The following is a 16,686-nucleotide window of genomic DNA, read 5'->3' as shown; positions in this document are numbered from 1 at the left end:
CCACCCAGATCAATCTTCAAGAGAAAATAGAGGTCTACTTTGATTCAGAAATGGTTTCCCATGTAACTTATAATCAATGGGAATCTACAGATAGAGGTACAATTCTGTCTGTCACCAAAACTGCTGAAGATTTTGTCTCTGAATTTATTATACAATTGGAAAAATTGATAACCCATGATTTTATTGCAAAACAGCAAGCTCATTACAAGAAAACAGTGATCGAGAATTTAGAAGTTGGACACGTAGTTGTTAACTTGGATTTCGCAGAAAATTTTTCATTTGTTGTTCAGTCTAGTTCGCAAGGTTGGTACTTCAACAACAAACAAGCTACAATCCATCCCTGTGTCATTCATTATAGAAATGAAAAAGGGGAAATTGAAGTTAAATCTTTTGCTCCAATATCTGATCATATGGATCATAGTACTACAGCGGTCCATGTTTTTCAAAGACGATTAGTAGCATTCATACGGGATGAGTTAAAGATTGATGTGAAAAAAATTATCTATTTTTCTGATGGGTGTGCAGGTCAGTATAAGAACAAATTTGCTGTTGCTAATATTTGGTTCCATGAGCGAGATTTTGGTGTATCTGCTGAATGGCACTTCTTCGTCACAAGTCATGGCAAATCGTCTTGTGACGGCATAGCTGGCATGATAAAGCACATTGTCATGCTACATTGTTTGCGCCTGAAACCCAATGACAGGCAAATCACTTCAGCATTAGCCTTTTATGAATGGGTTCACGCCAACATTAAAGGCGTAACTGTGGTATGGGTCCCAACCGAAGAGATTCAAAAGCATGCAGCAGATTTGAAAGTAAGGTTTGATACCGCTTTTGAAATAGATGGGATTAAATCTCACCACAGTGTTTTACCAAACTACCCAGCAGCAGAGGTGGCCATCCGGAGGTTCTCCCACCAAAATTACTTTGAAGTGAGGAACGTATTAACCAAGTAGTGGGGGTAACAGAGCAAAAACACGTTGCAAATTGGGTTACAAGCAAGCCACTTTGCACACGTCTTCTATTGACCCAAATGGTCGATTTGGCCCGAAGCACACGTCAAAATTTCCCTTAGGACTCAAATGCGGGGGCGTTAAAGGTTAAAAGTGTTCAAAATTTTCGAAGTTTCAATTTTGACAGTTAAAATCGTGCGACGAGTGGTTTCCGCATTATTCGAGGTCGGGGAATTCATTGGCGATGTCAGAACAACGATGAGGTCACCGGAAGTACCGGAAATGGCCGCCATTTTGGATAATGGCGGCCAAATTCTTCGGATTTCGAACGGCTCCGCCACCAGTCGAGTTGGGTGTCGTTCCGATAGTTTCAGGGGTCTCTGAAGGCCACTGTGATGTCAAATTGAGAGTATTTAGCAGGGAAATACAGAAAAACAGCTTCTCAGCTGTGAAAAATGAACCTGAACGATGCAGTGCTTTCCAGGATAAAGTGAAGGAAACGCAGTTTCTCTGCTTTGGTAAATTTAACATGTTTGATGCGCTGAAATGACGTCTGTTTAAATGTAAATATACTCTCATTTTAGGGCCAAAATTAATTTGTAACTGTCATATCTCGATCTTAAAATCTTGAAAGTATGTGAAGAAATCAAGATAGCAAACTACGTCAAGAAGAACCCAATACGAAAAGTGAGTGCTTGGCACAATTCTGTGATGATGATCTTCGAAGGACAGTTCCATGGGCATGAAGCAAAAATTTGGTTTGCTTCAAAAAGTACCTTCACTGAGATTCCAAACGCTATGAATATAGCACGTGCGGTGCAGTGCACTGAGATATCGCACCATACCTGCAATGCCTCAGTCATAGAGGACCTTACGTGCAATGCGTCCTGAAAATGCCCTTTGCTAATGCATGGGAATGGGGAGGCATTGCACTTCTTGTGCAATGCTTTTGCATTGTACCGATTGACGCTATACTCGTGGCGTTCGCGTTCTCAGTGTTAAATCTGAAACCAGATAGCCTCCCTCGAATAGGCATCATAACGTTATTGTTAGCAACATTACAACACGTTGAAACGAATGTGACAAGATGTCACGTTCCTTTGAGCATCGTATCACATCGTTACTACGTGAATGAGCTAATTTGTGGCTGATTCGCGTTTGAACGAATCCGACACAATGCTCAAAGGAACGTGACACTTTGTCACATTCATTTTAACTTGATGCCACGTTCCTGAAATGAGTGTGTATAATCATCAGGTCTAAAGCCAAGAAGTTCTGGCAAGAAATGTAGATTGCACATTCTGCAAAGTACGCACTGATTTTCTATGTGTAATAATGAACTAATTTAAAAAGCAACAACATTTTTATTGCATAAGTAGTGCCATCAAAAAGTTATTGCTTTAAAAGTGCAATAATTATTGTACTGCATTAGCGCATTTATCGCTTTATCAGCGTAGTAATCATTGAATCGCACCAAAACTGCGCTAATCTGGGCCGAGACCGGCCAAAACCTAACTGACTTATTGTGATAACTTTTTATTGCTGCAACAGATGCGATAATTTGGAGGAATCACATTAGCATTTTTATCGCAGCAACTTGTATGAAACTTATCACTAGAAATACCAGTGCGTGCAAAGAACTGAAGATACGTGAAGTGAGCAAAGTGTAGTTTAACCTCTGATATTTCTAATGTGATAAGCTTCATACAATTTGCTGCAATAAAAGGGATAATGTAATTTTTTTAAATTATCGCATCCGAGGCAGCAATAAAAAATTATCGCATTGAAAATGCAATAAGTCTCTTGGGCTTTGGCCGGTCCTGGCCCAGATTATCACAATTTTGGTGTGATTAAATGATTACTACGCATATAAAGCGATAAATGCGCTAATGCAATACAATAATTATTGCACATGTAATACATTAACTTTTTCATGGCGCTTTTCATGCAATAAAAATGTTATTGCTTTTTAAATTAGTTCATTATTACACTTAGAAAATCAGTTACATGATCTGATGTGTGCTGGGTATACTTTTGTGGGGATGCTCTCCTGAGTAAACTTTGAAGGGTATAGTGACGAGCAAACATTTTCAATCCGCATGGAATCATAGTACTCCCTTTTAGATCAAGTAAGTCAGAAGGCTAACATATCGTTTCTTTCTTCACTAAAAACATAGGAGGTAACACATCCGTACAGCATCGTGCACTGCTTGATAGTTTACGGGGCGGGAAATTGGTCATTGGCCTACACCGGCCTTTTCCAGAGATATGAGGGCGGACCTCAGCCAATAGGCAATGGGAAATCGTTTGGTGCACGTTGCAGGATATCTGAAACGCTTTGCGGTCAATAGATAGGTGCGATTGTCGCAGGGATGTGCAACAGGAATCTCTGCATTGCTGCTGCTGGCCTTTCACGGTGCTATGTTCCAGTCTGCTGAACTTCCAGAGGAGAATACCGCAAAAATAGGAGGTTGAAATTAGGTATTTTGTTACCCGCTTGGCAGTTCCTACAGATTTTTTCTGCGGGAAAACACAGTTTGAAGTGTTTTAAACATATTTGGTAATGCATAAACCGCAAGATCTACTTTGTGCTTGGTCCATACGATTGTATGAATCGCGAAGAACAAACCAATAAGAGTAAGTGTGCCTACCTAGTCCAGTATATGTCTATCTGCGCTTCAAGACGGGAGTACATCTCTACACAGTTCATCGACAAGGAGTGTTCTTAGACGCACGGCTTTAACACCGTTTCCTTATCAAAGTAACTCAACAAAACTGCTTCTCAGAGCACACGTCTCTGGCTATTTAATTGTTAAGTATACATTCCGTCAAGATTCACTGCTTACAATAACGTTATGATGCCTAATCGAGGCAAGTTAAGGCTATCTGGTTTCAGATGTAAGGTCCTTTTTGAAGCGAAGCAAAATTTTTGCTTCATGCCCACGGAACTGTCCTTCGAAGATCATCGGCACAGAAGTGTGCCAAGCACGCAATAGAACTTGCAGGGTCATTGTCCTTCACTCACTTCTCGTATTGGGTTCTTCTTGACGTAGTTAGCTATCTTGATTTCTTCACATACTTTCAAGATTTTGAGATCGAGATATGACAGTTACAAATTAATTTTGGCCCTAAAATGAGAGTATATTTACATTTATACAGACGTCATTTCAGCGCATCAAACATGTTTAATTTACCAAAGCAGAGAAACTGCGTTTCCTTCACTTTATCCTGGAAAGCACTGCATCGTTCAGGTCTATTTTTCACAGCTGAGAAACTGTTTTTCTGTGTTTCCCTGCTAAATACTCTCAATTTGACATCACAGTGGCCTTCAGAGACCCCTGAAACTATCGGAACGACACCCAACTCGACTGGTGGCGGAGCCGTTCGAAATCCGAAGAATTTGGCCGCCATTATCCAAAATGGCGGCCATTTCCGGTACTTCCGGTGACCTCATCGTTGTTCTGACATCGCCAATGAATTCCCCGACCTCGAATAATGCGGAAACCACTCGTCGCACGATTTTAACTGTCAAAATTGAAACTTCGAAAATTTTGAACACTTTTAACCTTTAACGCCCCCGCACTTGAGTCCTAAGGGAAATTTTGACGTGTGCTTCGGGCCAAATCGACCATTTGGGTCAATAGAAGACGTGTGCAAAGTGGCTTGCTTGTAACCCAATTTGCAACGTTCTATGGGGTTTTTCTGTTTCATTAACCCCACTATTTTAGATGATGAATAAAGGAAGATTTTGGAATTTTTTGAGAGATTTTAAAATATGGGTTTTTGAGATATCACACTGTAAAAGTTACACCTTTTTTGAAGTTTCACAATTTTTTTTCGAAAAAAATCCAAAAAAAAATTTTTTTGTGTAGTTTTTTCTCCTCTTTCCAACGGTGGTCTCGGATTTGAGATACGACGAACGGTTGCCGAGATAATTGCATTTTAGTGCACCCATGTCGTCATGTATGTGAAAAACTTCATCACACTGAGAATCCAAACGCTATGAGTATAGCGTCAATTGGTGCAATGCAAAAGCATTGCACATGAAGTGCAATGCCTCCCCATTCCCATGCATTAGCATAGGGCATTTTCGGGACGCATTGCACGTAAGGTGCAATATGGCTATCGCATTGCACGTATGGTGCGATATCTCAGCTGCATTGCACCATATGTGCTATACTCATAGCGTTTGGAATCTCAGTGGAGGCCGTAGTTCGGAGCCCGGTGCAGATTTCGAAAAACTGAGTTGGGGTCTTCAAATGGTACCATAAGGCCAACAATCGCCCACTATGGCGATGGCCTCCGACAAGGTGTCGGTCCGAGCCCTGTCGAGTTGGCATGGAATGACCCACATGTTAGTGCTTTTGCACTCTTGTCAGCTTGCAGCATTGCAAAAGAATGCATTTCTCGAGTCCAAACTAAAGTATGCCTGCCAATTTCAACACAAGTTATTTATGCATTTCCCTGATTTCCTCTAGTTTGAAAATTTTAAAAAGAGGATGACACTAAAATGAAATAAGAAGATGCACACAATACAAAAGGTCAAAATAAAAACATTCTTTTTACAATGCTTTGTCAAAGTGCACTGACCTGAAGATGATTCCCCTCTGACAGTGGAGGGGGGAGAGGGGAACGAAACACGTAAATCATTCTCAAATCCATTCTCCATATTTCGCTGTGTTGGTGTTCCAAAAGGGTTTTAAACATTCTAGAATGTTGAAAAACTAAGGCCGATCTCATTTCCAAACCCTTCTGCTCTTTAATTCGTTTTATTTGCTTATGTCCCGTATTTGAGAGCCGCGGACCCGCAGGTATGAGAAATTAGTAACCGGTGCAGCGCTGCCAACCTAACCACGCTAATGACCTGATTCAAAAATATGTTTTGAATATTTCAAACGATACTAAACAACGATTTGAAACAAACTCGTGTTGGGGGGTGCTAAGGCGACGTTAAATACGAAATCTTGAAACTATAGCCACTGTAGTTGCTGAGAATCGTTGGTGAGTACAAACAGACTCACAGACAGACAGACAGACAGACAGACGCACGACTAGTCACTTTTGAGCGCGCCCAAACACGGCAAGGGCTTCGCTATCGCTCAGCCAAAAATAATTGTTGTCATTTAAGCTACTGGATGATTGAACCCAATCACAGTCCTGACACCTGACAACTTGAGGAAATTCCGCTTGTGGACCCAAATATTTTTGGCAATCTGGACAGAAAAAGTGGACACTTGGTTCTGACCCGAACTTGAACAACTTCTGAAAATAATATTTAGAGCTTGGAATAAGGGAGGGTGGGGCACCATGACCACTTTTTTTTTTGTGCCTCCCTCTACTCCACCGTGTGGTTCGAACAGTTAAGTTTCTAGCATGAGGGGATTCTTTGGACCTCCAAGGACCTCTTCCACCCATTGGAACTTGTCTGCAATGCACGGCAGGCTCACAGAACACTTTGGAAAATAAAACGCAAAGTGGTCATGGTGCCCCACCTATGGGGCACCATGACCACCCCGTGGGGCACCATGACCATAGTAATTTTTTGGCCCAAAAAAGTGTACTTTCTACCAGTATTCTCATTGAAATTGTTTATATCGCTGTCATTACCATCAGGCCAGTCAACTAAACTAAAAAACACTGTAAAAACCTTCGAAGTATCAAACGTTCTAAGATGCCTTGAAATGGACGGTTTAAAACAGTTAACGCTCTAAGGCTTTCAAATTTCACATCCAAAGCTATGACATGTGTTAACATTTTATGTTTGTCTTACTAAGACGAGTCCAAATTCGTATGCAGATTTCAATTTGGTAAATTTTAAGAAAATTATCGCGGTTACTACACTGCAAACAAGTGAATTAAATGCTGTTTCTCATAATGCCAGAGCCATCTTGGTGCAAAGTAGCCACGGATCGCCTTCGCGGCCAACTTTTGCGGTTTGGAGCTCATTTAGTGCAAGAGAAACCACCATTTCAAGTCTCAGTTTCAGAACCATTCTTAATCACCTTGGTGATTCACAAATTATCACAAATTTGTGATAAAACTTTCTATTCTGCAGCAATTATTCAACCTTTATACATTTTCAGAAGCAAAAAGCAAATTTTCGACGAAAATAAATCATTATCAGGCCAAAATATGAGAAAAAACACTCAAATATGTGTGGTCATGGTGCCCCACTAAAAAGTGGTCATGGTGCCCCACAGTGCAGTTTACGACTCTAAGGCTCCCCGAGCAAGCAAACAACTACTTAGAATTAAATGTGATGTTGGATATTTCGTCGAAGAGCCGACATTTTGAGAAAAACCTAAGACATCGAACCTATCTTCTCAAATGTGAGAGTGAGAAAAAATATCCCAGATTTGAAAAACGCCCAATTTAGCCAAAACGCTGTAACAAAAATTTTGGCGAGGTGCTATGGTCGTACCCTTGAAGCTAGAAGGTAGGGCTCTGGCTGAAAATAGTTAGAATTCTATTCTCTCGAAAGTCCGGTCGACCGGTTGCCGTCGGCAAAGTAGTTCCCGAGAGCGAGGGGGGTGGTCATGGTGCCCCAGTGGTCATGGTGCCCCACCCTCCCTTAGCATCAGAAATCCCACATATTTCATTAGTGTAGTATATCAAATCCTCCAAGAGAGCATCAGTGCAACCATGTCTCATATACAAGTGAAAAATCATGAGCATTACTTCAAATTTAGAAAGCCTGGATCCTTCATAAAAGGGTGAGTTCAAAGCTTCTTTACCTATTTTTTTAGAGTCTAAAACCGACAAAATTCTATTTCCTTCTGAATCACTGCCACTATCACCACTTGAATCATCACCAAGATCTAAGTCAGAGCGAACAGAATTAGTATCACCACCACTAAGCCCAGAGGCAGTCGTTCCATGCAAAGACGCAGTTCCACCCTCAGAGTCATCGTCACTGCCACTGGTAGAAGTTGAGTTGATGTGTAGCAGGTGCTCTTCAGGGTTGGCTGAAGAACTAGGTGCACAGCCTTGATGTTCTGCAAAACCAGATTCCGAAGATGTTGTTCGCTCAAGGATGTCTGCATTGTTACTTGAAACGATTCTCTTCCTTTTTCTTCCCCCACCTTTCTGCCTTGTTGGGCCTAAAACGAAAGAACATGAAGCGTTTCAGGCAATGGAAAAGTGAACGAAGGCTTATCAAGTTAAGGATTCTCCGACCAATTCTGATTCTGAATCGTACCTGGTTTTTGGCTGAGCGATAGCGAAGCCTGTTACTCCAGTGGGGTTGAAAAATTTTTCCTGTCTGTCTGTCTGTCTGTCTGTCTGTGTGTCTGTGTACACTACTTCTCCTGAACGGCTCGGCCGATCCGGCTGAGATTTTGCAGGCTTATTAGGTATGTCCTTGGCTCGGCACACGCGAAATTTCACCATCCTAGCTCAACTGGTTTGGTTTTTAAAGCCGAAAAACACTTGAAAAACGGCGAAAAATCGAGTTTTCTGTAGGCAAATTGCCTCTGTCTTGCAGAAAGGGGGTCTGCGGGGCGGAGCCCCCCAGCCAGGACAAGTGAAAAAGCTACAAGGGCCAAGATCGCGTTATCTGCAGATGAAGCAACTCCATCTAGAATGAAGGGGGGTCTGGGGGGCGGAGACCCCCAGCATGCAACAAGTTAGGAAAATCGACTATGGAGAAGCCATTGCCTGCCGAAGGCAGGCTAGCGCCGCAGGCCAAGGTAGGTACGCCAGGCGCGGATTGGAGAAACAGGCAGCGAGACATCGCGAAGCCTGTTACGACAAGACGCGGTCTGGCGTAAACCTACCTTGTAATCTTTGAAGGCTTTAATAGGTTATGGGACAGATGCACTCACAATTTAGACTGTGAGCAGTATGAAGCAAATAATTTTTGAAAACATGCAGGTGAAAATCATTTAGCTGTCAGAATTGGTCAGAAGCCTTGACTGGATACAGCCAAAAAGGCCAGGAACTAAACAACACCCAGAGGGAGGTGATGTTGACAGGTGACGTTAGCGACAATTTGAAGGTTATGCAAACTGTACTGAGGCAAAATGAAATGCAGAGTGGGGAACGACTGATTCCAAGTACAAAGATAGAAACGGACCTTAACTGGGTATATTCCCAATGCAACTAGTTCTGTTGCAGTTGCTTTTCCTTGCTCTAACCAAGCACGAGCAGTACGGTTGGAAATTGGAACAGCAGAGTCACGTTTCCCCTCCAAGTATTGCCGGTAATCGTTCAGCCGCCTCCGATGCATGCTTGCTTCTGCTCTGAAACAGTGATATTGAAACAATAACACCTGTATACGTGAAGAGTTCTTAATTTCCAGCCCAGAAAACGACTTATAGGCAAAGTTTTTTGTTTACGTCTGTGCCTGCCTCGCGAGTAATCAAGCCTATCGAGCTATCGAGCGTTGTTGCGACCACGATCGAGATATCGAATCATATATGAGAAATAACATCACTGCGAAACTGATTTCTACGCTCACCCAGGTGTTCAAAAGATACTGACACGGAATAGGGTGCATTCTAATATTATAAAGACATTGACTGGAAAATTCGCGGAGAATAAAAGTAGTGTCATATGCGTACAGTGGAAGAATTCAAAGGAACTTGCCTCAAAAACTTTTCATAGATGCACGTGATCGCCCGTGGTCGTGGTCGCTCATCCGTTTCCTTGGTTACAGCGTAGCGTCCTTTCTCTCCAGCCAAAGCGTCGAAGCGGTTGCACCGAGTTTTCTTTCGTGTTAATTAGAGGTACCTAAGTCAGAATGCCCAAACCAACTAAATCCACAGAGGGCACTACTCATCTTGCCTTAAGTGAGACTCCCCATGGCACTGTCCAATTTTTGGATCAAAAGAAGAGCATCGCCGACATCCCACTGTGTTGCATTCCTGAGGTTAAGGGGACCAAGTTCACCAAAAATAAGGTTGTGAGTGCGTTTTGGTCCCCGAAAACCATCGGGAAACGCATGGAAACGTTGCAAGAAGCTAAGAAGCGACTGGCGACGATTCCTGACTTTGAAGCCGGGTCAGACAACCAGGCCGGGCCGGGAATGTATCCGGCAACCATCCTTGCTACTGCAGGTACTTTGAGTATGCGCCTTGAACGGTGAACTTAATTTTTAATTCTAATGAAATATGCCAATAATAATGCCAATATTGGTGTGTATTTGCAGATACACTATCAGAACTGCTGCACAGGAAGGTCAGGACTTGCAGGCCCTCACCCAAAGTTTTGGAAACTTTACATTCCTCATCATCCTCATCGTCAAAATCTTCCTCATCATCCTCATCGTTAAAATCTTCAGATTCATCAGGTGTCCATTCCTCCAGCTCAAACTCCAAAAGGGGCCCAGATGTAAGTGAATTCTGAATTTATTATTTCCCTTTGTGTGCACTCATTGTTTTCCGAGATTTCAAATCCTTTAGAATTATGTTGCACTCACTTGAGTTAATGTGCTGACATTTTCTGTTCCTCTGTTTTTAGAATTCACCGGTTCCTTTTCTGGAAATGCAAGATGAAGACCCTGAGCAAACTTCGGCCTTGCAGCTTGAGATCAATGCTCTCAAAAAAGACAAAAACAGATACAAGGAGGAGGCCCGAAGGCACAAGAAAGAGGTGCTTCGGTTGACTGAGGACCTCAAGCGCAAGCAGGATGAGCTTGAGGCTTCCCGTACTAAGATCCAACGGCTCGAGGATCTTAATTTCGAGTATCAAAAGACTCTGGTGAGATTACCCATCAACTGTGATTGTGTTTGCGTGCAGTTTTGCTGTGCCTTTGTTTATGGTTTTTTTCTTGTCAGCTTGCCAAGGTAGCACCTGCTGTAGCTGATGACACAACATCAGCTGTGCACACTGTGGAAGTTCTTCGGATAGAGCAAGTAACGCCCACTGAACCTTCACAATCGACTAATGCCCAAGGGGAGGTGAGTTTCACCATAAAAATCTATAGTTTGGTCAATGATCTTGTGCATAATATCCACATTCATTTGAGTAACTCTCATTTGCAGACTGATCGTGACATGCAGGACGACCAGGCCACCCAACATGATGAGACTGCAGACATGCCAAAGGCAAGGAAATCCATAGTTTAAGGTTATTGTAAAGTGACAAAAGTGGCTATATGACATTTTTTAAATACTTGTGTCAGATGTCTCAATTAAGGTGTGAAAGTTCCCTTCTATTACATAAACTCGTACCCTAAGACTAGAGCCCCAACTCCTCTTAGTTTCTGAGTTATGGAGGTTTACGTCAACTTTTTGTCGTTCCTCCCAAATTCTCCTCTCGACAAAGGATTAGCTACCCAGTCTTCAGATTCTGGCAATTTTATCTATTTATTAATAGGAAAAAGATAGCGTTGCCCTTTTTTTAATGTCTGCCTTAGTTTTCCTGAAAAACCAAAACCCAAGACCAAAATGGGTCAAAATCTCACAAATTTGAAGAAAAATAAGAATAGGCCTAATAGAATAGCTTTTACAGCCTCTTCTCAACTGATACCTTTAAATCTGCCAACGCTATCTTTTTCCCATGCTAAAAAAGGAAAAACTGCCAAAATCTGAAGACTGGGTAGCTAATCATTTGTCGTGAGGAGAATTTGGGAGAAACGACTAAAAGTTTACGTAAACTTCCATAACTCAGACACTAATAGGAGTTGGGGCCCCCAACTTTGGGGATAAATTCATCTAATAGTGGTTGAATTGTGACCACAAAATGATCTTCCTGTGGCAAATATTTCTAGAACATGCTAGTTTCACTTTACAGTATCCTTAATTACTTCTCCTGCCTCATATGCTTGGTGATACCAGGACTTAAAGCACTTAATTTGTTTCCAGGATCCCAGTGGTGGACTTGTGAAAATTCATGATGGGGTGTACATCAGTGAGGTGGCGTACACCGAAGAGTACAAGAAGTTCCTGAAGAGCGCAATGCATATGCCGGGGTCTGTTAACGATAAAAAATTTGTGATCGACCTCACTGAGAAACTGTTTAAGATTGAAGAGCTGGTGCAGAGCACAGTAAAAGGTACAATGTGCAATGCACGCAAAGAGACACATGGCAACAATGTTGGTGCAGCCCTGTGCCCACTGAGAAAAGCAGCTATTGAGCGTGAGTATTTGAATTTCTAGCACTAGCCTATTAAGTCCTGAACAGTGTGACATAATTTTTCCTTTTCTGCTTTAGGAACTTTATTAAGACGCGTATCAATGCTGAACTACCAGAAGATTTCCAGAAAGACTCAATTCTATCGAGATGCAGGCCAAGGGTGGTTAACGATTACATTGGATGTGCACTCACCAATGCAAAAAAAAAAGGTTTATCAGGACTCAGAAGAGGATTAATGGAAATTAAAGTGTGCTTTGTGTACTTTTCAGTGATGCTATTGATGCACTAAAACTTGTCATGTATAGTAAATTGTAATGTGAACTGTATTGAATTGTAAATTGTTTTGAATTGTAGATTGTAGTGTAATATAAATTGTATTGTATTGTCACTTTTGGAATAAGTGTGCCACTGTGTCTTTAAGAATGAGTCCAATAATGATATTGCCTTTGTCAAATAGCTAATTATGTAAATTCTCAATTTAACTGTGGTAAGTTATTGAATAGCTAATTTTTTCATTAATGATTAAACTATAGTTATTTATTTTTGAAACGCTGGCTCTTTTTTTCTTTAGTAAGTCTTTCAGAGGATTGACATATATGCTCAATATGAGTTCAAGCCTTCAGGTTCAAGCATGCTGAAGTGTATCAACAAGATCGCAAGGAAGTATTTAAAAAAATGCATGCACATGCGTTTCTGAGCAAGAATTGCCCCTTCTGCCCTCTTCAGCCGCGGCCGAAGGAGGCTGAACATCCCTTGGCCGCGGCTGAAGAACGTCTTAGGCCGCGGCTGAATATTATTACACTTCGGCTGAACACGGCTGAACAATCTATTCGTCTCCGTTCGGCCACGGCCGAAGATTTCTTCGGCCGTGGCCGAATATTTTTTGTTCAGCCGTGTTCAGCCTTTTTCTCCTGGGCAAGTTTGATGGGTCAAACTTCGATGACTGGAAGTTCTTGATGCAAAACGTTCTCCGGGACGAAGGCTGCCTCGACGTGTCCACTACGGCGGTCGGTGATCTGATCCAGGCTGTGGGGTTGGATGCCCCTGGCGATAATGCAGCTACTAGGAGGCGAAAGGAGGAGAGGATCGCAGCCCTGGAATCGAAGGAGAACCGATGCCGTCGCCTGCTTGGAGTGGGCCTCACTGACCATCTCGAGCTGCTGAAGGACAAGGATAATGCAGCTGAGATGTGGAAGAGTGTTTGTGACAGGTTTGGAAGGGCCACTATGGCCAGCAGAGCGGTGTTCTCTAAGGAGTACACCATGCTCAAGTACAAACCCTCTGAGGAGGAGTTTGGCGCATACTGCATGCGCTTTGACAAAGTGGTCAGAGGCCTGCGGAATGCAGGTGGCTCACACACAGAGGAGGACGTGGCTTTCCACTTTTTGTGGAGCTTGCCTAGGGAGTATGAGGCTCAGACCTCAGCCATTGAGGCAAACCCATCTAATATAAACTTGACTTTTATCAGAAACAAAATTGAAGAGTACGAACTACGAACTGGAGTCAACCGGAAGAGGAGGGGTGGCTCTGGTACTTCTCCCACTTCGAGTTTTAATGCTCTTAATGTTACAGGTCGAGGTCGTGGAATGAATAGATTTTTCCCGTACAACTGTAATAACTGTGGATTTAGGGGACACAAGTCTGGTGACTGCGCCAAGCCAGGAGGGGGTGCTCATCGTGGAGGTCACCACCAGAAGTCCGCCAGAGGTGGACAGCCACATCACCGAGGAAACTACCAGAGTGGCAACAACAACGGCAACAACAGCAACAACCAAGGAGGAAACTCTGGTGGACATCAGGGAAGCCGTGGCCAATTCAGCAACCGAGGGCGCAGTTTCTCATCCCGAGGAAACCGTGGAGGCCGTGGTGGTTTCCGAGGGGGCAGTGGCTCTGGAGGAGGGTCGTCTGCTTTAATTACAGAAGACAGTGGCTATGACTTCTGTAGCTCCGAGGAAACTGAGGTAATGGAAACTATTGTTGTTAATAGTCTTATGACTTGTGACGTGCAAGTAAGTGACCTGGCCATGAGTGTTTATGGCAACTCTTGTGTTGTGTTTACTCTTGATTCGGGTGCTACTCGACATCTAGTGAAGACTGATGTCCCAGTGTCACAGAAACGAACCCTCTCGAATCCAGTGAAGATACTCGTAGCTAAAACCGACATTTGTATGCTGGCACGATCAAAGGCCCTTGTTAGTGGCTACACTGTGGTTGATGGAGTCTCCAGAAAGTTTGAGCTGGAGGCTCTGATCGTGGATGACTTATCCCATAACCTCCTGTCGATACCTTGTTTGGACAGCGAAGGTTATTGGACCAGCTTTGGTGACGGAAAATGCTATATTGAGTATGACAACGAGGTTCTTGCTGTTGGTAATTTGAAGTGGAATTTGTTTGTGTTGGAGGTGGGTCTGTTTAGTCAGCCCGAACGTTCAATGATGACAGAGGAGGAAAATCTGTGGCACCGGAGACTAGGTCATTTAGGGTGTGATAATATGAGACGTTTGTGTGATATGGTTAACGGTATAGACAAATTGAAATTTCAAGGGGATAAATTCTGTGAAGTTTGCATTGAAGGCAAACAGGCCAAGTTACCTTTTGGGGGAACAAGGCCCAAAACAACGAGACCACTTGAAAGGGTTCACAGTGATTTATGTGGCCCTATTTCTCCAGTAGCTTATAACGGGGTTAAATACATTCTCTCAATTATTGATGATTACACTCACTATATTGTGGTGTATGGTTTAAAGAGTAAAGAGAGCGAGGAAGTAGCTGAGTGCATCAAGGCCTATGTTGCTAGGGTTTCCGTATTATTTCCAAGGGGTATTAGCCAATTTAGATGTGACAATGGCTCTGAGTATATTAACGACACTGTCAAACATTTCTTCCAGGAAAAGGGTATTGTGTTTGAATTGACAATTCCAGGAACGCCACAGCTCAATGGTGTAGCGGAAAGATTAAACCGAACTCTCTTGGAGAGGGCCAGATGTTTGCTGTTTGGGAGCCGCCTCAGCAAGAGATTTTGCATTGATGCCCTTCTAACCGCAGTCTATCTGACAAACAGGTCCCCAACCCGGGCAATTGATGGCGGAGTAGTTCCCTATGAACTATGGACAGGGCGAAAGCCCAACTTGGAAAACCTAAAGGTATTTGGCTGTGTTTCTTATGTTAGGAAAAATAAACAGCAAATTGCTGGCAAACTGGATTCTAGGGTTAAGATATGTATTTTAATTGGATATTGTGATAATGGTTATAAGTTCTGGTCTGTGACAGACAATAAGATTATTGTAGGTAGGAATGTTGTGTTTAACGAAAACCTAAATAATTTTGACAACTTCAATGTTATTTATGGTGGTAATTTTCATGGTACTGTTGAAACACAAATTGAGGAGGAATCTGACGATGAAGGTGAAAATGATGTTATGGAGTTTAGAGACGAGGAGCCAGAGGGTGTGCAACCCTTTGAGCCAGAGCTGGAGGAGTATAATGAACCAGCTGCAGTGGGTGAAGGTGGCAGGAGGGGCACCAGAGTCAGAATGAGGCCTGCCATGTATGATGACTATGTCATGCTATGCACGGTAGGAAAATTTGTGGATGACATTACTGATGAAAATTGTAGTAATGATGTACTTGAGTTTGCAGGAGTCAGTTCGGTGACTGAGGTGGAGAATGTTGACAATGTACCAGCTGATTATGACAGCATTAGTGTGAGAGATGACAAAGTCTTCTGGTTGGCTGCTGTAAATAAGGAATTAACTTCACTTTCAGAGAATGCTACATGGGAAGTGTGTTCACTCCCAAGGGGTAAAACTCCAATTAATAGTAAATGGGTTTTCAATATCAAATTAGATGCAGATGGTAACATTGAGAGATATAAAGCTAGATTGGTCATTAAAGGGTGTGCTCAAAAATATGGGGAAGATTATTCAGAAGTTTATGCACCAGTGGCAAAGCTTTCAACAGTTAGAATTTTTCTATGTCTGGTCAATAAATTAAACTTAATAGTACATCAGTTGGATGTTGAATGTGCATTTTTAAATGGGGATTTAAAGGAGAAAATTTACATGTGGCCACCAGCTGGACTGTCAGTAGAAGAAGGCAAAGTGTGTAAACTGCGAAAGACTCTTTATGGACTGAAACAGGCTCCCATGGAGTGGAACCACAAGTTTGATGAATGTGTCAAAGCTTTGGGTTTCACTCAGTGTCAAGCTGACAGATGTGTGTACATAAAGAAGTGTGATGCAGGTACTGTGCTGTATGTTGACGATTTTCTTATTGCTTGTGCTAATTTAGATTTGTTGTCTGAAATTAAGGGGAAACTAATGAGTACTTTTAAAATGAGAGATTTGGGGGAGGCCGCTTATTTTCTAGGTATCAGAATCAGGAGAACAAGCAGCGGAATGATTTTAATTCAAGATAACTATGTCTCAAAAATAATCAGAAAATTAGACCCTGACTCTGCAAAGCCAGTCCAAACTCCAATGGAGATAAATCCAGACCTTGCAATTAATAATGATCCCTATATTATTGGGAGACGTCCATATAGAAGTGCTATTGGTAGTTTAATGTATGCGTGCATGTCAACAAGACCTGACATTTGCACTGCTGTTAATGTATACAGTCAATTCCAGGCTTATGCTACTGAAAAGCACTACAAGGG

At 42.4% G+C, this 16,686-nt stretch overlaps 2 protein-coding genes across 2 annotated transcripts; one reads left to right on the top strand and one right to left on the bottom strand.

Moving 5' to 3' along the window:
* Nucleotides 1-7,771: 7,771 nt before the first annotated feature.
* Nucleotides 7,772-10,458, bottom strand: LOC117652697. Its single transcript, XM_034397790.1, has 3 exons — nucleotides 9,028-10,458; nucleotides 8,036-8,053; nucleotides 7,772-7,948 (listed from the first exon to the last, which is right to left on the bottom strand). The coding sequence occupies exons 1-3, from the start codon at nucleotides 9,178-9,180 to the stop codon at nucleotides 7,772-7,774; spliced, it is 348 nt and encodes a 115-aa protein (XP_034253681.1). The 5' UTR covers nucleotides 9,181-10,458.
* On the top strand, nucleotides 9,694-12,297 carry LOC117652696. Its single transcript, XM_034397789.1, has 7 exons — nucleotides 9,694-10,009; nucleotides 10,102-10,283; nucleotides 10,413-10,652; nucleotides 10,730-10,852; nucleotides 10,937-10,999; nucleotides 11,759-12,032; nucleotides 12,108-12,297. Exons 1-7 carry the CDS (start codon nucleotides 9,694-9,696, stop codon nucleotides 12,263-12,265), a joined length of 1,356 nt encoding a protein of 451 aa, XP_034253680.1. The 3' UTR covers nucleotides 12,266-12,297.
* Nucleotides 12,298-16,686: the final 4,389 nt, after the last annotated feature.

This window comes from Thrips palmi, unplaced genomic scaffold (assembly GCF_012932325.1).
Source record: "Thrips palmi isolate BJ-2018 unplaced genomic scaffold, TpBJ-2018v1 HiC_scaffold_7, whole genome shotgun sequence".
NCBI lineage: Eukaryota > Metazoa > Arthropoda > Insecta > Thysanoptera > Thripidae > Thrips > Thrips palmi.
Note: the sequence above shows the minus strand (reverse complement) of the source record. Positions and strands in the feature narration are given on the sequence as shown.